General features: G+C 41.1%; 1 protein-coding gene across 5 annotated transcripts in view; it reads right to left on the minus strand.

Moving 5' to 3' along the window:
• Positions 1–11751, minus strand: part of MTF2 (metal response element binding transcription factor 2) — a 72605-nt gene extending 60854 nt beyond the window's left edge. For 3 of the 5 annotated variants that reach the window (XM_066376772.1, XM_066376773.1, XM_066376770.1), the window contains exon 1: positions 11336–11750. Coding sequence is in view for 2 of the 5 variants with exons in the window: in XM_066376770.1 (XP_066232867.1) it covers positions 11336–11340 (5 nt within the window). In the remaining 3 variants the exon portion in view is untranslated. Of the gene's footprint in view, positions 1–11202; positions 11254–11335 lie in introns of those variants that run through there. The other 2 variants (XM_066376771.1, XM_066376774.1) reach the window with 2 other exon arrangements.
• Positions 11752–23285: the final 11534 nt, after the last annotated feature.

Below are 23285 nucleotides of genomic sequence, written 5' to 3' on the forward strand. Positions count from 1 at the left end.
CAAAAGGTAACCAAAAACACAGGTCAAAGAAATAATCTTAAGTACAAGAGAAAGACTAGCCTTGAATCAGAGAAGACACATTTCTTATAATGTGAGGAAGGGAACATTTGTAGGTAAATTGATAGACCTAAAGATAGAAAGCAGAAGCAGTTCATGTCTGAGAGCCTCAATTTTTTTCTGTGAAGAGGCAATACACACACACACACACACACACACACACACACACATCTATACTGCTCACAAAAATTAGGGAATATTTCAAAATGAATATGAAGCAATAAAAAAAGAAGCATTTGATTTTTTTATTAAACAAGAACATCAGAAAAGCAAACAAATCAAAGAAAGTTGATTATGCAAATGAGATGCAAAATCAACTTTTATTAATTGGTGAAAATGCCCTATAAAGCTTAAAGTACTAAAGTATCTGTACGTTCCCTGATTCCGATTTTTGTGAGCAGTGTATATACATATATACACATATATATACATACATACACACACGCACGCTTAAAGAGGCCAGGAATGTTAACCATCCTGCAATGCATGAAGTAACCCTAACTCCCTAAAGCAGGGGTCGGGAAACTTTTTGGCTGAGAGAACCATGAATGCCACGTATTTTAAAATGTAATTCCATGAAAGCCATACAACGACCCATGTACGTTACGCATTATCCAGTAAAAATTTGGTGTTGTCCCGGAGGACAGCTGTGATTGGTTCCAGCCACCCTCAACCATGAACATGAGCGGTAGGAAATGAATGCATTGTAATACATGAGAATGTTTTATATTTTTAACATTTTTTTATTATTAAAGATTTGTCTGCGAGCCAGATGCAGCCACCAAAAGAACCACACCTGGTTTGAGAACCATAGGATCCTGACCCCTGCCCTAAAGTAACAATGGGCTAGAGTAGCAGGTCTCGAGGTATGGTTCCTAGGGGTCTAAAAGGCCTACAGGTCATAGCCGGTTTCAAAATAATACTAAGGCATTATGTGTTTTTCAGTCTCATTCTCCCACAAGAGTAGAAATTTGAGGCTAAATGAGTGATGATTTTGCTCTGAAAAGTCATCATACATACACACATATTATTATTTATAATTTTCTCGGTTTTAATTTCTTTTTTCCATTGATTTGAGAGAGAGATGAAGAGAGAGAGAGATGAAGGGAGAGATGAACTGAGGGAGAGGGGAGAAGGGAGGGGGAAGAGAAGGGGGGAAGAGAGAGTGGGGTGTGGAAAGGAGAGAGGGAAGAGGGTGGAAGGGAGATAGGGAAGAGGAGGGAGGGGAAAAGGGAGGGGGCAAGGGGATAGACAAAAGGGGAGAAGGGGAGAGACAAGAGGGGGAAGGGGAGAGACAAGAGGGGGGAAGGGGGAGACAAGAGGGGGGGAAGGGGGAGACAAGAGGGGGAAGGAGAGAGACAAGAGGGGAAGGAGAGAGACAAGAGGGGGGAAGGGGAGAGACAAGAGGGGGAAGGGGAGAGACAAGAGGGGGGAAGGGGAGAGACAAGAGGGGAAGGAGAGAGACAAGAGGGGGGAAGGGGGAGACAAGAGGGGGAAGGGGAGAGACAAGAGGGGAAGGAGAGAGACAAGAGGGGGGGAAGGGGGAGACAAGAGGGGGGAAGGGGAGAGACAAGAGGGGGGAAGGGGGAGACAAGAGGGGGAAGGGGAGAGACAAGAGGGGAAGGAGAGAGACAAAAGGGGGAAGGGGAGAGATAAGAGGGGGGAAGGGGAGAGACAAGAGGGGAAGGAGAGAGACAAGAGGGGGGAAGGGGGAGACAAGAGGGGGGAAGGGGAGAGACAAAAGGGGGGTAAGGGAGAGACAAGAGGGGGAAGGGGAGAGATAAGAGGGGGGAAGAGGAGAGACAAGAGGGGGAAGGGGAGAGACAAGAGGGGAAGGAGAGAGACAAGAGGGGGAAGGGGAGAGACAAGAGGGGGGAAGGGGAGAGACAAGAGGGGGGAAGGGGAGAGACAAAAGGGGGGTAAGGGAGAGACAAGAGGGGAAGGAGAGAGACAAGAGGGGGAAGGGGAGAGACAAGAGGGGGAAGGGGAGAGACAAGAGGGGAAGGAGAGAGACAAGAGGGGGAAGGGGGAGACAAGAGGGGGAAGGGGAGAGACAAAAGGGGGGTAAGGGAGAGACAAGAGGGGAAGGAGAGAGACAAGAGGGGGAAGGGGAGAGACAAAAGGGGGGTAAGGGAGAGACAAGAGGGGAAGGAGAGAGACAAGAGGGGGAAGGGGAGAGACAAGAGGGGGGAAGGGGAGAGACAAGAGGGGAAGGAGAGAGACAAGAGGGGGGAAGGGGGAGACAAGAGGGGGGAAGGGGAGAGACAAAAGGGGGGGTAAGGGAGAGACAAGAGGGGGAAGGGGAGAGATAAGAGGGGGGAAGAGGAGAGACAAGAGGGGGAAGGGGAGAGACAAGAGGGGGGAAGGGGGAGGGAGAAAAGGAGGGAGACATTCCACTTAGCTGTGCACTCACTGGTTGCCTCTAGTATGTGCCCTGACTGGTGACTTCAGCACACTAGGATGACACTTTATCCACTGAGCAACCCGGCCAGGACCCCTCAGTTTACATTTCTAATATATTAAATACTGATAGAGATAACACATAAAAGTTCTTGGGGTATTCAATAATTAAGAGTGTAATTTGGTCCTGAGTCCAAAAAGCTTGAGAATCACTGCACTAAAAAGAAAAAAAAAAAAAAAGACAGACTATAAAAATGTACACTTTTTAAACTTTTGCAAACCACCAGTTTTGTTTCTAATGAGCACCAATAAAACTCTTAAAACAAAAAACTGAGATAACATACATATCTTCAGCCTGTTTAGAGAAAGAAAAAATCTAAGAAATGGATTTGAACAATTGTCAAAAGTAGAAAAGAACTGAGAAATCTAGATAAAATTAGAAAAAAGGACACTCAGGAGAAACTTGACTTTGGGAAGGATTCTATGTCCTTGACAATTCTCATCATTAACTTAATGGAAAAATAGTGCCCATTGCTTTCATTATAATCTAAAATCTTACTTTTGTTTTAGAGAGCACCTGGAAAGTCATTTACTTTCTAGCTAACAGGGGAAAAAAATGGCTTCTTATAATATCCCAAAATTAGATGAACATCTATCCTATGCTTCAACACCTCCAGAGAGGAGAATTCTCTAACTCACAACACCTAAATGTAATTTTATAAAACATCTAACAATCCACAAGGTATCCAGACTACAGAGTTCCATTACAACTACTTTATTAATCACTGATTTTAAATATTTTAAAGAAGTATGATTGAAACTAATAAAATATTTCTCTTCCAAGTAAGAGAAACATGTTCATTATTAGTCTTCCCTCTATAGAGTTCTTAATTATTTTTTAATAAGAACTCCTAAGTTTGAGGCCTGACCTGTGGTGGCGCAATGGATAAAGCGTCGACCTGGAAATGCTGAGGTCGCCGGTTCAAAACCCTGGGCTACCCTGGTCAAGGCACATATGGGAGTTGATGCTTCCTGCTCCTCCCCCCTTCTCTCTCTCTCTCGGTCTTTCTCTCCTCTCTCTCTCTGTCTCTCCCTCTTTCTCTCCTTTCTAAAATAAAAAAGAACTCCTAAGTTTGAAACTGCTGTCAGCCGGTCACCAATGACTTTCTTTCTGTTCAGACCTTTCCTTAGTCCACGTATTCTCATTTTATAAATCTATTCTCTCCATAGATTCTACTGCATCTATCAGCTGCTACCTTTTTAATGTATAGCTTAATGGAAAAATATCATTCCTATATATCTATTACTGACCACCTCAGTTTGGATTTTCCATAACCAACTCAAACTCATGAGGTCCAAAAGTGAGCTCATACTCTTCTATTCAAAACCTACTCCTCCACTTGAGTTCTCCACTTCTTCAAATGTCAACAACCAGCTGTACAAAGTCAGATACTTGGAAATCCTCTTTAAATAATGTCTATTCCTTCAAATTCAAAAAAATATATTCACTGAAGTGTTATTTGCAATAGCCAAGATATGGAAGCAGCCCAAGTGCTCATCAATAGATGAGTGAATAAAAAAACCTATGGTACATATATATACAATGGAATGATAGCCAAAAAACGAGAATGAAATCTTACCATTTGTGACAGCATGAATAAACATAGAGGGTATTGTGCTAAGTGAAATAAGTCAAAGAAACATATATACCATATGATCTTACTCATATGTAGAATCTAAAGAACAAAATAAATGAACAAATAAAACTGAAACATTCAGACACAAAAGCAGACCGATGGTTGCCACAGGGGAGGAGGTTTGGGGGAGGACTAGGTAAAAGAGGTGAAGGGATTAAGTACAAATTGGTAGTTACAAAATAGTCATGAGGATATAAAGGACAGCTTAGGGAATATAGCCAATAATATTGCAATAAGTATGGGGCCGGGGGGTACTGGAAATATCTGAAAAACACTTTGTAAAGTATGGTATGTATATGCTTGTCAAACAACTATCCTGTACACCTTAAAGTAATACAAAATAACATTAAATGCAAAAGGTAACTGAAAAAAAATTTTTTAAGTTCTTTTTAAAAAAATAAAGAACTCCTAGGTTTCTAATCTTGACCTTAGAACAAAATCTAGTGCTTCTTAACTCTGGCTGCAAAACAAAAATCAAGTAAGAAAATTTAAAAAGCACAGAAATAACATGAATACAAATCAAACCTAGGGTTAGTAATCTCTAGAGCAGAGGTGGGGAACCTATGCCTTGCGAGCCAGATGTGGCTCTTTTGATGGCTGCATCTGGCTCGCAGACAAATCTTTAATAAAAATAATAATAATGTTAAAAATATAAAACATTCTCATGTATTACAATCCATTCATTTCCTACCACTCATGTTCATGGTTGCGGGTGGCTATAGCCAATCACAGCTGTCCTCCGGGACAACACCAAATTTTTATTGGAGAATGCCTAATGTACACAGGTCGTTCGTTGTATGGCTCTCACGAAATTACATTTTAAAATATGTGGCATTTATGGCTCTCTCAGCCAAAAAGGTTCCCGACCCCTGCTCTAGAGGATGAGTTCCAAGAAACTGGTTTTGTTTGCTTTGGTTTTGGTTTTTAGCTCTGCAGGTCATTCTAGTAGTTAACTAATGTCAATGAACATTCTTAGGGCTAGTCAGCAATTTATAAAATATCCCAAAATACCAAGGTCCAGTATTTTTCAGACTTGAACTAAACATGGTTTTTAAAACATTTAACATTTAGTTCAGTAACACTTCTAAACTATATTATGCTCAACAGGGTATGTGGTAGTTTGGTTAACATACTTGAAATAATTATGAATAGGGCAAAACAGTCATTCAGTATTAAACATACAACATCATCTGGGGAGGAAGACTGTACAGGTGTTTTTAGTGGATAACATTTATTACTCTCTTGTTTTATATAAAAACTCTCCTGGGAAAAGTTTGTAAATTAATGTTATACAATTATATTGCATCTAGAGTTTATAAAGCACTTTTTTTCTGTATTCTCTTTCTTGATCCTCCCAGCAATCCTGGAATAACAAAGGTTAGTAACATTTCCATTTTATAAGAAAACTAAAGCTGCTGCAGAGGTAGCAGTTAAACACAAACCCAAATCTTCTGAGTACTTTCCACTACACAACTGTATCTTCCCACTCCACCCTTGCCCACCATAACCAAGAAAGTTGTGGGAGCGTTTTCTGCAGTATAAACTTCACTAGCAAGAGTAGAGAAAAACAAAAACGCATCTCTAGTTTGTTTTTAGTACCTGGCTGACTGAAACCAAACAAATTCAACCTGTTTTTACTTACTATGCTTTCTTTGGTCTACTCTGTCCCCCTAATTTTTATTTTTTAATTGACAATTTTAGTTTGAGATAATTGTGGATTCTCATACAGTTTTAAGAAGGAATAGATTCTGTGTAACTTATACGCAGTTCCCCCAAATGGTAAATCATTGAAAACTGTAGATCATCACAACCAAAAAACTAACATCAATACAGTCAACAGCATATCCATCATCGGAAGGATCCCACACATTGCCTTAATCCCCTAATTTTCAAATCCTCATTTTAGGCAACATTTGGAAGTACCTTACTTATTTTTATCCTCTCAAAATATAAAAACTACCTTCATAAGCTATTAAAAAAACTTTATATTACACAAAATACTGGTTAAAACTAAAGACATGAATAAGATTCTTTTTTTTTTTTTTTTCAAAGACAGAGTCGGAGAGGGATAGATAGGGATAGACAGACAGGAACGGAGAGAAATGAGCATTAATCATCCCGCTTTTCGTTGCGACACCTTAAGTTGTTCATTGATTGCTTTCTTATATGTGCCTTGACCGTGGGGCTACTGCAGACGCAGCAACCCCTTGCTCAAGCCAGCAACCTTGGGTCCAAGCTGGTGAGCTTTGCTCAAACCAGATGAGCCAGCGCTCAAGCTGGTGACCTTGGGGTTTGGAACCTGGGTCCTCGCATCCCATCCGACTCTCTCTCCACTGCTCCACCGCCTGTCAGACGAGTAAGATTCTTAATCCATTATTATAACAATATCCCTTGCAGAATGGGACTTTTAAGCTAAGACTGCAGTTCTAAATTTAAAATTTTTAACTGATATGTATAGTGTATGATTCCTTTTATATAAAGTTTCAGACAAATCAATCTAAAATGAAAAAAAATGAGAACAGTGGCTGGGGAAATGGCTGAGAAAGGCTACATGTGAGCTTTCTGGGAGGAGAGAAATATTCTATACCATAATAAGTATATGATTTACATAGTATATCCATTTGACAAAATTATAATGGGATTGTGCAACATTTTCTTAGACATAATATAAAAAGCACAAGCAAAAAAGGAGAAAGGGATAAACTGAACTTCATCAAAATAAAAATTTTTGTGCTTCAAAGGATACCACCAAGTAAAAAGACAGGCCACAGAAGAGAAAATAATTGCAAATTTTACATCTGATAAGGGACTTGTATTTAAAATATATATTAAAAAAATGCTTAGAACTCAACAAAAAATAAATAATCCAATTTTTTAAATGGGCAAAGGATGTGAATAGGCAGTTTTCCAAAGATGCTCAACATCCTTAGCCATCAGGGTAATGCAAATAAAAACGAGATACCACTGAACACCCATTAAGATGATTATAATAAAAAAGACAGCCAGACAAGGCAGTGGTGCAGTGGAACGAGTATCCGACTGGAACGCAGAGGATCTACATTCAAAACCCCAAGGTCGCCAGCTTGAGCGTGGGGTCGCTGGCTTGAGCATTGGATCATAGACATGACCCCAAGGTCACTGGCTTGAGCAAGGGATCACTCACTCTGCTGTAGTCCCCCCCCTCCCCCATCAAGGCACATCTGAGCAAGCAATCAGTGAACAACTAAGGTGCCACAACAAAGAATTGATGCTTCTCATCTTTCTCCCTTCCGGTCTGTCTATCCCTATCTGTCCCTCTTTCTGATTCTCTGTCTCTGTCAAAAAAACCAGACAGATAGTGTTGGCAAGAACGTGGAGAAACCGGAATCCTTATAGTTGCTGGTGAGACTAAAAGGGTACAGGCTCTCTGAAAAACTGTTTGGCAGTTCCTCAAAATGTTAAAACATAGAGCTATTATCTGACCCAGCAATTCCACTTAGATATGTGCCCAAGAGAAATATATAGAAACACATGTTCACACCAACCCTATATACAAATGTTTACAGCATTACTTATAATAGCCAAAAAGTAGAAACAATCCAAATGTTGATCAACTACTGAATAAACAAATATAGTATGAAATATATTTTGGCCATAAACAAGAATGAAATACAGATACATGCTACAACATGGATGTGTACCTTGGAACATTATGCTAAGTGAAAAAAGCCAGACAAAAGGCTTAAAATTGTATGACTCCATTTATATGAAATGTTCAGGATAGGCAAAATATAAGCACAGAAAATAGATTAGTGCTTGCCAGAGAGAGGAGGAGGGATGAATAAAGAATAACTGCTAGTGGATACAGATTTTCATTTTGGGATGATGAAAATGTTCTGAAGTTAGATAATGGTGAGGGCTGCAAAACTCTGTGAATATGATTTTTAAAAAATCATTGAATTGTACCTTAAAAGGTAACATGCATGTGCATTATGTATTTGTAAATGATATATGCATTATATCCCACTAAGAGCTATTATTTTTAAAGTGTATAGTTAATATTTGTACATTTCAACATGTATAAATTTTACCTAAAAAAAACAAATAAAACAAAAAAAACCCACTTGGCTCTGGCCAGTTGGCTCAGCTCAGTGGTACAGCATCAGTTCTAAATATGGAAGTCCTGGGTTTGATTCCTGGTCAGGGCACACAGAAACAACCATCTGTTTCCCACTCCTCCCCCTCCTTTCTTTCTCTCTCCTCCTCTTATAGCCATGGTTTGAATGGTTTGAGCAAGTTGGCCCCCATCACCTGAGGATGGCTCCATGGCCTAGCCTCAGGCACTAAAACAGCTCAGTTGCTGAGCAACAGAGTAACACCCCAGATGGGCAGAGCATCACTCTGGGGCTTGCAGGGTGGATCTGGGTCAGGGCACATGGGGGAGCCTGTCTCTCTGCCTCCCCACCTACCCCTTAATAAAAACAACAACAACAAACTAAAAAACTTTAAAAAATAACAGAAACAATGGAGTGAAGTGCGGGAGTGGGTAGAGGTATAGCTGAAACAAGCATGGATACAAAAATGTTCATTATACTACTTGTGTTCACTTCGTAAATGTTTGCAATTTTCCTTAATAAAAAGTTGTTTTTAAATGATGTATCCAAATAACAAAGTAAATTTTTAAAAACAAACTTTCCTAACATCCATTTTTGCTGTATTTCAACAAAAGAAACAGAATCTTAGATCTCTTTAGAAAGACCACAGAAGTTCCTACCTTTATTATTCTTTTGCAATGTTACATGAGAATAGATATGAAAGACATAATGTGTGGCAAAGATGAAAAATACTTTATCTTAAAATGTACAAAGAATTTCAATCTCCTTAATTAAAAGATAGTACCTTACCCTTAGGTTCATGGGTTTCCATGAGTATCAGATGGGACTATTCCTAATGAATGGATACAATAACCCCTAACACTGTACTGTCTAAGACAGCAGCCAGTAGCTACATAAGGGCCATTCCAATTATAGTTTTAATTAATTAAACTATAAATTCAGCTTTTAGTCTCATCAGTTACATTTCTAGTGTTCAATAGCCACATATGGGTACTGGCTACCAGACTGGCTAGAGCAAAATCACTGCCACCAGTGCAGAAAGTTCTATTGGACAGTACTACCCTAACACATAAAAAACACCCACAGGGAAACATCCACATTCCAATTTGAGGTTGTTATCCTGTGTCAATAAAGAAATTCTGAAAAACTGGGGAAACAAAGCATAAAGATAACCAAGGAATATCATTTGTGAAGTTTAGACTAACTAAAACAGTAAATTTTACTTTCAGAACCAGAAAGCTACAGATGTTGGCCATAGCAACTCCTCAGAGGCAAATCTCTCCATGTGTTAAAATAGATTATCACTACACTGCCAGTTTCCTAAAGTCAGAAGTAAAAATTATAATGAAATATAAATGGAGCAAATTATTCTTTCAGTCAAGGATCCAGATTAATTTCTATACCTCCAGTTCTAAAACTATGTGTGCTTTCATCCTAACAGGTAGATTTCCGTTAATAACCACTAACATGATATGCAGTACCAGGAAACAGGTGCACTCTTAATTCAAATATTTTAGAATATTTTTAGTACCTAAAAAAACTGAAGATGAGCAAATTTTAAATGTGAATTATACATTTTTTATTTAGGAACCTACAAAAAAACAAAACCAAAAAATTTCACTTTGTATTCCCTCTCAAGCTATCACTGCAAACACTTGGAGTGTGGATAACATTCCAAATAACAAGAACAGAATGCTCTACATTAAGAAATTTAAAATCAACTCTTTCCTTGCCAAAACTGGGTACCTAAAACTTTAGGTCGAAATGGCTCCATGCGAAGCATTTGAAACCTTTAAAAAGGTCACTTAAGAATTTAAGTATTTACTTTATCCACATTTAATACTTTTAAACTCAAAGTCTTTGTAATCCACTGCCAAAGAAGGAATTCTCAAGAGAGAATGAAAACATGGAAATTGAAACCAGCCTGTAGGCAAGGTACACAGGAGGAGTCACATGGAATCAATCAGGAGAAAGTTACTATACTACCAGAGCATCTGGAGTCAAATTCAGTCAGGCATATTTACATATTTCTAGCTCTGTACTCACCTCACATGCTTTCTTATGCTATACAAAATAGGCCTACCTAGGTTGTCATATTTGAACTAGTAAATGGGTTTTTATCTCCAATTAAACTTAAATGCTTTAAAGAATAAAATTCCATATCCTTTTTCCCATTGTTCACGAACCCTGTTTGTCAAATCACCCCAATAAATCCATCTGTTCCCCCTCGTTGCTCCCAAAGAAAAATTCAAGCAAGTAAAGACATTAGATCGTAAAACATACAGAGTTAAAGAGTTCTGGCACTACCAAAATACGTTGGAAGAAATCTTGGCGAATTAGTTAAAATCCCTTAAACCGTAATTACCTCAGTTGTAAGATGAAATACAGTAATACAAACCTACATCCAAGCAGGGATATGAATTAGATTTAACTAAACAGTACAATTGCCTCAGATTTTTGGTGTGCTCCAAAGGTAAGGTACCTCTTCCCCCATTTCACCCTTTCCCTTCCACTTCTTCCCTTTAAGCCTTCTGGGTTTGCTCCCAGGCTCCAGTTAGTGCTCCCCTGACCCTTGTACTCCATTCTGCCTTGTACTATCTCCCCCACACTCCATTTCCAGACAATTTCACCACCCTCCCGTTCCAATCTGCTACTTCCCTTTGCGCCCTATAAGGTCCTTTGACCCCACATCTCCTTCAGTCCGTATTTCCTAACGGCTCCTCCTCTCGGTTCCCCACCCCTTCATCACCAGGTTCATCCTGCGCCTCCAACCCCCCGGTTCCTTCCTGCCCCTCCGAACAGTTTCCCCGTCTCGACATTTCGTCTAGTTTCTCCAAACGACTTCCCTAACGCCCAGCTCCCTCCCTTAGTCTCTATTTTCTCCAACACCCAATGGACTACTCCTTTTCATCCATTCTTTTCATCACATACATAAAGAGAAGACACCCACATACACAGACAGCAGCCGCCACCCCCACCTCGATCCTCCATCTTTCCCTTCTATACTTGCTGTCTTTCTTCTCTCCCCACCCCCTCCGCAACCAATCTCCTCCGGAAGAGCCTGGTTCCCAGGCCAAGGTCTCTCACCTCATTCGGTCACTTCAGTGGTGCCAACCGCTTCATACAGGAAAAAACAACCAATCACGTCCCTGTGGGCGCTTCCCCTGCGAATCCGAGCACTTACTGGGCACCTGCCCGACCAGGCAACACGACATACAACACGCAAACCGAGATCCTTGAGGACGAGGGTTAGGGAATAAGGGCGAGAGTTCCTACACCGGCCTTAAACACAGCCCGCTTCGCTACAGCCCCTCGCCATTTTGGTTTCCCGCGGACTGCCGGTGCATTCTGGGAGCGCGGAGCAACTCCAGTGCCGAATGGCAGCTCTCCAGAGCCGCGAGAAGGCGGGGACTGCGCGGCGAGCGCGGAAGAACATCGCGCTCTGCGTCTCGGTCAGAAACTGAACAAAGACGGACTCTTTAATGTTGTGGCAAAACTAAATCCTTCCGCCGCCGGTGCTAATACAAAGGTAATCGCTGCGCTCTTGGCCGTCTGAGGTTTTTTTTTTGTGGTTTTTTGGTTTGTCCTGTCCAGGAAACCGCTATGTCCAGTCTGCATATTCTTCTGAGAAATGGGACATTGCACCATTTCATTTCCGTAGAGAAAGCCTTAGATACTGAATGTCTTTTCTGTCTTCACCCTGAGGCTGGCTGTTCAAATTTCCTTAAGCAACAGAAGACCCTGGATGTCACAATTAAATTTTGTTCGGCGATTATTGCCCAACCCCGAATTCCTTCTAATTGGCAGCTGCTTACATAGAAGATTTTCGGGCTTTTTTTTTTTTTTTTTTTCCTGACGATGAAAGGATTTTCTGTGTATCTCCTTTGCAATCCTTCCTAATTGTGATGAAATCTGAGAATAATCCCGTGCCAAGTGGTTTACTTTAGGAATCCAAACTTTTTCATACTAGGGCAGACCTGCCAATATACTGCTGCGGACAGGGGTCCGAAGTGATGAGTGCAAGTTTATCTCTCTGACTTTGATACAACCCCGCACCTCTTAACAACCATATGTGGTACCTTTGTTTATAAATTTGTCAGAATATTTTTAAATTATTTTGTTATTGTCTCATATTCCATCACTGGGATAATTAATACCATGCGCTTTTTCTCTCTCTCCTCTCTGCAAAATTACTTCTTGTGGCATAAACTCACTTTGCTCATATTTCAAAAGGGATTCCCTCAGCCTCTGACCTCAGGATTTGGCAAATAAACATTTTATCCACACCATTAAATATTGTAACTATTCTAGTCATACCCTTTCACTCCTTTGCTTCTCCTAATAGTCCTACTCAGCTTTTAGGTCTGTCTTCTTACTACAGCCTCAACTTATTTGCTATTTTTCAAGTTTCACTTTCTGAATTCTATTTAACAAAATTTCTCATAAATTCGGCTTCAGTGCCCTTCACACTTTTGGGTGAGGAGAATTTTGTTGTTGTTGTTGTTTTTTGTTTTTTTTTGTTTTTTTTTTCCTGAAGCTAGAAACGGGGAGAGACAGTCAGACTCCCGCATGCGCCCGAGGGGGATCCACCTGGCACGTCCACCAGGGGGCGACGCTCTGCCCACCAGGGGGCGATGCTCTGCCCCTCCGGGGCGTTGCTCTGTTGCGACCAGAGCCACTACAGCACCTGGGGCAGAGGCCATGGAGCCATCCCCAGTGCCCCCGGGCCATCTTTGCTCCAATGGAGCCTCGGCTGTGGGAGGGGAAGAGAGAGACAGAGAAGAAGGAGAGGGGGAGGGGTGGAGAAGCAGATGGGCGCTTCTCCTGTGTGCCCTGGCCGGGAATTGAACCCGGGACTTCTGCACACCAGGCCGACGCTCTACCACTGAGCCAACCGGCCAGGGCCATGAGGAGAGTTTTGACTTAAAGAAAACGCAGCCTGGGCCTGACCAGGCGGTGGCGCAGTGGAAAGAGCATCGGACTGGGATGCTTAGTTGGTTATAGCACTGTCTGATATGCCAAGGTTGTGGTTGGATCCTGGGTCAGGCCACATAGAATCAACCCATGAATGCAACAAATTAATGCCTTTCTGTCTCTCTCTGTCTGTCTCTCTCTCTCTCTGTCTTTCTCCCCCCTTTTCCTTCTTCCCTTCCTTTCTACCCCTTCCTCTTTCTCTAAGATAATTTTTTTTAAAGTTCAAAAAATAGATGAAGATATCACACAAACAGATATATTTGCTATACAATTCAGCCTAATTATAGAATATTGGTTTTGGAGAACATTTGGTCTAAGTTCTTCATATTTCTCTGAAGTGGTCATCAAGCCTCAACTTTAGCATTTTCAGTAGTTCAGTACCTCAGAGGCAGTCATTTTAACTTCAGACACACTAATAGAAAACTCTTCCTTATATAGATGTACAGTCTGCCTTCCTATAATTTACATTTACTAGTATAATTTTGGCCTTTTTAGCAATGAAAAAAGTATTCTAATCCCTTAAACATTAGAGAAGTCAATGATCCCTTCTTTTTTAAAATTGATTGATTTCTAGAGAGTCATAGAGAGAAAATAGCATTCATTTGTTGTTCCACTTAATTGTGCATTCATTGGTCACTCCCTATAAGTGCCCTAATCTGGGATTGAACCCACAACCTTGGCGTTTCGGTCAACACTCTAACCAACTGAGCTGACTGGCCAGGACCAATGATCCCCGTTTTTTAAAAGCTTGTTTTTGTGTAAACTATGACTGTAAAAGTACAATGATTTAATTTAAGGAAACCAGGTGCTCAGGAAATCAAGGGCACTGAGGGAATCACAGAAATATACAAAGAATACCTATTTTAGAAATTTCTAATTAAGCAACATGCAAAGAATTAGGACTTTAAGAAAGAACAAATGTCAAGTCCCACAGAAGTACAAAGCAAAGAAATTTCAGTCAGAGTAAACTGTGCCCTTTATTATTGTTACTTACGTCTATGAGGGTCATTAGGGTTGTTCACAAAAATTCTGCTTTTCCTCTCTTCCAGACACATAGTGATGTTGCACTCTCTTGTACCTTTGAAGTTAGGCATGGCTATGTAACTTACTTTTACTAATAAAATGGAAGGGGAAGTGATATCACTTCTCAGGAAAATCTTTAAGAGACAGAGGCACAGTCTCCTCCCCCTGCTGTGGTGACCATAGAAGCGTGTGTTGAGATAGAACATCTGTCACTTTGGGTCCCTAAATGACAATAAGACTAGAGTTGTGCAACCATCACCACATCCATTTATAGAACATTTTCATCGCCCCAAAAATAGTCATTATGTCCAGTTTTAGTCAATCCTGTTCCTACTCCAAACCCCAGTCAATATGCTATCTGTTTCTATAGATTTACATTTTCTGGCCATTTCACATAAATGGACTCATACAATATATATTTAGTCTGGCTTCTTTCACTCAGCAGTGTTTTTGAGGTTTATCCATGTTGTACCATGTGTCAGGTCTTTCCCTTATACTGCTGAGTAGTATTCTATTGTATGAATGTACCCTATTTTGTTTATTCATTTACCAATTGATGCAAATTTAGATTGGGGCTATTATAAATGATGCTGCTATGAACATTTGTGTACAAATCTTTGCGTAGATATTTGTTTTTATTTTGCTTGGGTAGATTTCTAGAAGTAAAATTGCTGCATGGTATGGTAAGTTTATGATTTAACTTTTTAAGATACTGTTGAACTGTTTTTTCAAAATGTAAGCAATGTACAAGGTGTGTGAGTGTACTTATTTCTCCACATCCTCAGCAATTCTTGTTATTGTCTATCATTTTTATTTTATTCATTCCAGTGTGAGTGAAGTGGTTTTTCATTGTATTTCAATTTATATTTCATTAATGGTGAATGATGTAGAGTACTTTTTAATATGCTTGTTAGCTTTTCTTAGATCTTCTTTGGTAAAGCATATATTAAAATCTTTCATGGTAGAGCATCAGCCCGGCAGGTGAATGTCCTGGGTTCAATTCCCAGTGAGGGCACACAGGAGAAGCTACCATCTGCTTTTCCACCCCCCCACCCCTCCCTCCCTCCCTCCCTCCCTCCCTCCCTCCCTCCCTCCTTCCTTCCTTCCTTCCTTCCTTCCTTCCTTCCTTCCTTCCTTCCTTCCTTCCTTCCTTCCTTCCTTCCTTCCTTCCTTCCTTCCTTCCTTCCTCTCTCTCTCTCCCTCTCTCTTTTTTTCTCTCTCTCCCCTTCCCCCTTCCCCACAGCCATGACTTGATTGGTTTGAGGACATCACCCAGGCACCAAGATGGCTGGCTCCATGGAACCTCGGCCTCAGGTACTAAAAATAGCTTGGTTGTGAGTATGGCCCCAGATGGGCAGAGCATAGGCCCCAGATGGGAGTTGCTGGGTGGATCCTGGTCGGGGCTCATGCAGAAGTCTGTCTTTCTATCTCCCTTCCTTTCACTTGGAAAAGAAAAAGAAGAAGAAAATCTTTCACCTGACCTGTGGTGGTGCAGTGGATAAAGCATCAACCTGTAAAGCTGAGGTCGTCAGTTCTAAACACTGGATTTGCCTGGTCAAGGAATATACAAGAAGCAACTGTGACTTGATGCTTTGCACTCCTCTCACCCACTTTCTCTCTCTCTCTCTCTCTAAAATGAATAAGTAAAATCTTTTTAAAAATATTTTACCCATTTTTTAACTGAGCTGTTTGTCTTATTATCAAATTATAAGATCTTTATATATCCTGGATACAACTCCTTTATCTGATACATGATTTGCAAATATTTTCTCCCAGTCTATGGTATATCTTTTCATTTTTATAAAGATTTTATTTATTGATTTTAGAGAGAGGAGAGAGAGGAAAGAGAGAGTAAGGATATGGGGGAGCAGGAAGCATCAATCATAGTAGTTGCTTCTCGTATGTGCCTTGACCAGGCAATCCCAGGGTTTCAAGCTGGGGACCTCAGTGTTCCAGGTCAATACTTTATCCACTGCGCCACCATAAGTCAGGCTTTTTTCATTTTCTTAATGGTGTATTTTGAAGAAAAAAAGTTTTTTTAATTTTGATGAAATTCAATTTTTCAATGCCATATACTTTTGATCTCATATCTAAGAACTCTTGGCTTGACTCAAGATCACAGAGGTTTTCTATTATATTTTCTTTTAGAAATTTTATTGGTTTAGCTCTTACATTTAAGTCTATGGGCAATTTTGAGTTCATTTTGAGGTACACCGGGAGGTATGGGTCTATATTCATCTTTTTGCATGAGGACATTCAATTGGAGAAATAAATTTTTGTTGTGTTAATCCACTGCAATATGAAGTTGTCTGCCATCCAGCATGTTTTAGAGTATGCTGATAAAATCTAGATATGTTAATATGTAACAGAACTCATAAATAACATTGAATTCTCTTCCCTAACCAGAAGCAAAAGTGAAAACTATGAAAATTTGAGCAGAACTTTCAAAACATTAAGTAATTCTCAAAATTTACCATTAAAAAACCACAGAGAATATTACAAAATATTATATTTATAAACCTACAAGCCCTCAATTATTTGCTATTACTCTTTTGTGCAAAAGACCTAGAAGACCTTTAACATTCATTGTGCAGAGATAGAAATGCAAATAATCAGACCCATCAGAGAGATCAAAGAAAGACATTCTGTGTCCTTATAGAGTTTGCTTTCACAGTCTGAAAAGGGAAACAGATCTGAAACATCAAAAAATGAGTTTCCATAATAATCAAATCAAAAAGGGTTTGTTAAAATTCCTTTCCTTTATATTCATGCTTAAGCATCCATATATAACATGAACACTGCTTTTAAACTGAGTTATTTAATGTAAAAAGTATACATAGTAAATTTGTACTCTTTGTATAGTACACCCCAAAATATAGTGTGAGCATTATCAATTTTTGGCTATCATTTCCAAATCTACCCTTCCTTACATGCTTTGTGAAAATGAATATGGGCCCTTTAATTTTTTCCTTCACCAGCTTGCAGAATGTTAACCTTTGTCAGTCCATAGACCATGTATTATAAAGCGGTTTTCCTTACTGGTTCCAAAGTGCGTTCTCAGCAGCCTCCTGCAGTATGCACAGTTCCCTCAGAGCTGGGATCCTATAGCACAGTGGTCCCCAACCCCCGGGCTGTGGACCGGTACTGGTCCGTGGGCCATTTGCTGGTCCGCAGAGAAAGAATAAATAACTTACATTATTTTCGTTTTATTTATATTTAAGTCTGAACGATGTTTTATTTTTAAAAAATGACCAGATTCCCTCTGTTACAACCGTCTAAGACACAGTCTTGACACTTGTCTCGGTCACGTGATACATTTATCCGTCCCACCCTAATGGCCGGTCCGTGAAATTATTTTCTGACATTAAACTGGTCCGTGGCTCAGAAAAGGTTGGGGACCACTGCTATATAGCACTGCACCTTCCTCAGGCTTGTCAAATCATCTCACTAGCCAACCCAAGAAGAATTTGTACCTGCTGCCATCAAGTGATATTTGTGCTGTCTTAGCAATGAAAAATTTAAGGTGAGTGAATGAAAAGTGTGTGTGCATTCAAAACTGGCCACTTGGGGCCATGGCTGATTGGCTCAGTGGTAGAGCATCGGCCCGGCATGTTGGAAGTCCCGGGTTCAGTTCCCAGTCAGGGCACAAAGGAGAAGCGCCCATCTGCTTCTCCACCCCACTGCCCTCTTTCTCTCTTTCTCTTCTCTCCCTTCCTGCAGCCAAAGGCTCAATTAGAACGAGTTGCCCCGCAGGTGCTGAGGATGGCTTCATGGCCTCTGCCTTAGGAGTTAAAATGGCTCTGGTTGCAACGGAGCAAGGGCCCCAGAAGAGCAGAGCATCACCTCCCAGTGAGCTTGCTGGGTGGTGGCACATGCGGAAGTCTGTCTCTGCCTCCCCTCCTCTCACTAAAAATTAAAAACAAACAAATAAACAAAAAAGAAACCTGGCCACTTGGCCCTGGATGGTTGGCTTAGTGGTAGAGTGCTGGCCTGGTGTGTGGAAGTCCCAGGTTTGATTCCCAGTCAGGACACATAGGAGAAGCAACCATCTGCTTCTCCACCCTTCCCCCTCCCTTTTCTCTTTCTCTTCTCTTTCTCTCTCTCTTCCCCTCCTGCAGCCATGGCTATTGGTTCAAGCACATTGGCCCCGGGCACTGAGGATGGTTCCATGGAGCCTCTGCCTCAGGTTCTAAAAATAGCTTGGTTGTGAGCATAGCTCCAAATGGGCAAAGCATTGGCCCCAGATGGAGGATGCCAGGTGGAACCTGGTCGGGCGCATGCGGGAATCTGTCTCTCTATCTCTCCTCCTCTCACTTGGAAAAGAAGAAAATAAAAACTGACCACTCAAAATCATAACAACTAGCTTCCAGTTTCCATCTCCACATACCCTTTTTATGATGCAAACTTTTGAAGATTAAATCACCAAAATCAGTGGGTGTGGGGAGGAGAGAAAGAGAAAGTAAGAGAGAGAGAGAGAATATAAATTATCCTTTTTATATATATATATATATTTTTTTTTTCTGAAGCTGGAAACTGGGAGAGACAGTCAGACAGACTCCCGCATGCGCCCGACCGGGATCCACCCGGCACGCCCACCAGGGGGGGATGCTCTGCCCCTCCGGGGCGTCGCTCTGCCGCTACCAGAGCCACTCTAGCGCCTGGGGCAGAGGCCAAGGAGCCATCCCCAGCGCCCGGGCCATGTTTGCTCCAATGGAGCCTTGGCTGCGGGAGGGGAAGAGAGAGACAGAGAGGAAGGAGGGGGTGGGGGTGGAGAAGCAAATGGGCGCTTCTCCTATGTGCCCTGGCCGGGAATCGAACCCGGGTCCCCCGCACGCCAGGCCGACGCTCTACCGCTGAGCCAACCGGCCAGGGCCAAATTATCCAATGGTAATAAAGATAAACCTCATCTGCTTCACACAGCTAATTTGTCCACTGAGCATTCAAAGGTATGGTTAAGGTAAGAGAGGCAGAGTAAGAGAAGCAGGAACCCTGGAGCACAGAGGACCTCAGTTACTGATCAGTCTCTGTCTCTGTTAACTTAGTGATCTTGGGCAAGTTTCCTAAACTCTCACTTACTGAGCCTTGTGGGCTCAGTGATAAGAATATCAACATTAAAGTTTTATCATACAAACTAAATGAAATACTAAGTGTAAAAGTGCTTTATTTTTCTCTCACAGCAAGTATTACATGTCTTATTTCCTTGATTCAATTGTAAACTCCTTGAAGAAAGGAGAGTGTTACCCTTCTTTACATCCCTGTTCCTGAAACATACCTGGACTACAGAGAAGTCTTTACATAAATAGATTTTCAATGAATATTTTAAAATGTTAAATATATGCAAAGAACTTCTGTATGTGAGGAACTGTGCTGTACACTGTTCAGGACAGGATACAAGTATTAATAAGCCATATATATCCACAAAGTGGGCCAGAGTGCTTAGTATCTGGAGACAATGATATTAACAAGTAACTAATACAACACAAATGTATAGAGGTGTGAAAGGGTTTGATGTATCCTAAGTATAAAAAAAAATAGCAGAAGCTGGGGTAAAGGATAAAAACAAGCACAGAGAAATGATTGCATTTTACTATGAGAGACCTTATACAAGTGGTATCACTCAGGAATTATTTTTATTGCAAGGATTATGATTGCAACCTAAACAAACCTTGGAAAGGCAGAAATTCTTATTTTAGTGGTGTTTGGCAACAAGGACTAGAAAGATATCAAGATCCTCCATACATCTCTATGTCTCGGTTCTATTCTCTCTGAATGGCGTTCTCATTTTCTTCAGCCTTCTTTATTTAGTAGGAAACATGGTTTTCAGCGATGTTACATTTTACTATAAGAACCAGTAGTTAAGGAAAGGGGAGGGAAGTTTTCTCCTCTACCTCCTTCCCTCATTTTCATTCCCCACCCTTAGAATTCTAACTTAAAGAACCAACCAAACAAACAAAAACAAATTCCAGGGCAATATTCTGATGAGTAAGCTTGGGTCACATGCTAAACCTGGACCAGGTGTTACAAGCAAGAATATAAGATATTATGTTCAACAAAAATTGGATCAATGCCTAACCCTGTTGCCAAAGAAATTCAATCTTTTATTAGCTGCCACCACAAGAAGCACATAACAGGAGTTGGAGAAAAGGTGTTTCCCCAAAGAAGGGGTTGCTATTCTCGTCTGCCAAAACACTTTGAATCCACTAACATGCAATGAGGTTTGAATTTCTGTCACCACCACCACCGTCATCATCATCATCATCATCATCATCACAATAATGCCCTCCGCCAAGTTGTATGACAACTACATGTTATTTTCTTTATTCTTCCCAACAACCTTATGAAAAAGAAATTATTTCTATGTTATATATAGAGTGATTGATATAAAGAGAAGATAAGCAAGTTGTCCAGAATCACACACAAATAAGTGCACATTTTAATTTATTTTATTTTCATTGATTTATTATTTTTTTAAGTGAGAAGAGGGGAGAGTGAGACAGACTCCTGCATAAGCCCCTACTGGGATCCACCCAGCAACCCTCATTTAGGGCTGAGGCTCCAGTCAACTGAGCTATTTTTAGTGTCTGAGGCTGATGTCCTCTGACCAACCAGGGCCATCCTCAGCATCCTGGGCCAATGCTGGAATCAATTGAGCCACTGGCTGTGGGAGGGGAAGAAGGAGAGAGAGGGGAGGGAGGCGAAGAGAAGTAGATGGTTGCTTCTTTTGTGTGCCCTGACTGGTAATCAATCCTAGGATGTCCGTGTGCTGGGTGGATGCTCTATCCACTGAACCTACTGACCAGAGCCTATTTTTATTGATTTTTAAAGAGAGCGGGGAGGGGGGGGAGAGAAAGAGATCTGTTATACCCATTTATTTATGTATTTATTGGTTGACTCTTGAAGGTGCCCTGACCAGGAACTGAACCTGCAACCCTGACATATCAAGATGATACTATAACCAACTAAACTATCTGGACAGGGCTAAGTGCACATTTTAATCCAATTTGTTTGACTCTGAAGTCTACTCTTTAACCACTATCATATATAGAAACTGAAGAACCATCAGAGACTTTAAAATAAATCAGTCCTTTAGAAATCTCTCTGTTGTGGTGGTCTGGAAATTAAATTCGAGAGGGGAAATACTGCAAATAAAGAGACGACTGCAACTGTCCAGGTAAATGAGGGGTAAAAGCCTGAATAAAGAAGAAAGACAGGAGGAGATATGAACAAAACTTGGCAGTCATTGAAAGAGATAGGTAATAGAGTGAATTAAGGATAATCTTTGAGGTTTGTGGCTTTAGTGAGATGAGAAATGATGCCTGTGCTCTTCTTCCCTCTTTCTTTCTTCTCTGTCTCATTTTAACAAAGATAGAGGTAGCCTGTGTTGAAATTAACCAAGATAGAAAAAATACGTGGAACTATTTGAGTGAAAAACTAGTAAAGTGAGTTCTGAACAAGTTGAGTTTAAGGTGCCCATGGCATATTAAAATGAGTATGTACAGTAGGCAACTGAAATAGCATCTGGAGCTCAAGGAGAGGGCTGGTATTAAGAGAAAAACTATACACCTAACCAAGAATTGGTACTCCAATCCAGTGTGCTTTACTAGTGTTTTTTCTGATTCTGCCATGTCAGGCAAACGGCTTGGCATCAATAGTAATTATAACTGAAGCAGAATGTATTTAAGTACATAATCTTTTTTTTTTTTTTTTTTTGGTATTTTTCTGAAGCTGGAAATGGGGAGAGACAGTCAGACAGACTCCCGCATGCGCCCAACCGGGATCCACCCGGCACGCCCACCAGGGGCTACACTCTGCCCACCAGGGGGCGATGCTCTGCCCCTCTGGGGCGTCGCTTTGCCGTGACCAGAGCCACTCTAGCGCCTGGGGCAGAGGCCAAGGAGCCATCCCCAGCGCCTGGGCCATCTTTGCTCCAATGGAGCCTTGGCTGCGGGAGGGGAAGAGAGAGACAGAGAGGAAGGAGGGGGGGTGGAGAAGCAAATGGGCACTTCTCCTATGTGCCCTGGCTGGGAATCGAACCTGGGTCCCCCGCACACCAGGCCAACACTCTACCGCTGAGCCAACCGGCCAGGGCCAAAAGTACATAATCTTAAATATTAAAATTTAATTTCACAAAATTTGCACATTACAGTGAATTAATTGAAAGATGGATGACCAAAGAAGATAAGAATAAATAAATAAGGTCCATTTATGGATCTTGTGTCATCACTGTCATCAGTTAATAATGAATGTAGCTAATGATTATCTCTATGTGGTAAGATTTTTTTCTTCTTCTTTGTGTTCCTTTCTATTTCCTAACTTTTCTATTTTATTATAATGTTTAAAATGTTACTGAAAAATTTATTCAGTGCAGTGACATAGGTTTCTAGTCCAGTGGCCCATGAGAAAATTTAGATGCTGTCAAGTAGGGCATTTGAAAGCTTCCAGGCTTTCAAAACATGGGCTCTTTGGGGAGCTCTCCAGGGTACTGGATGTTGCATCCACCGGGTACGAGAACAAACATCGGAGACTTTCAGGAGTTTAGATGTTACTTTATTGGCCAGTTTAACCTGCGCAGGGGCGAACTCCCAAGATGTCCGGAGACACCGTGCTCACAAGGAGCTGCAAATGGAAGCCACGCCTGGCGCCTATAGCCAGGTCCTTATATATCCTAAGTGAGCAAGAATGCAGATATGGCAGTTTAGCTATTGGCTAGGGAGGTTGCACGCAGCATAGCAACATGGGCCGGTTTTAGCTTAGTGGCGAATTTCAAACATAAACTTCTGATAAGGGTCTCTGACCTTCTTTGTTCTCAGCCTCACGGGGATCCTATCAGCACTCCCTGTTCCTTCAATAGTTACACTCTTGGCAGCCCCAACATATCAGCACTCCCTGAATATAACATTCCCCCATCTCTTTTGGGCATAAATCAAACCCTTGATTCTTCATCAGTGGGGAGACTGGTGTAAGGTTGGGACAGAACTATTAACTTTACTACATTTATCCTCTCTTTTACAAATGTAAGGAGCTTATTAAGGATTATTGG

The sequence above is a fragment of the Saccopteryx leptura genome, chromosome 3 (assembly GCF_036850995.1).
Source record: "Saccopteryx leptura isolate mSacLep1 chromosome 3, mSacLep1_pri_phased_curated, whole genome shotgun sequence".
NCBI classification, from domain to species: domain Eukaryota; kingdom Metazoa; phylum Chordata; class Mammalia; order Chiroptera; family Emballonuridae; genus Saccopteryx; species Saccopteryx leptura.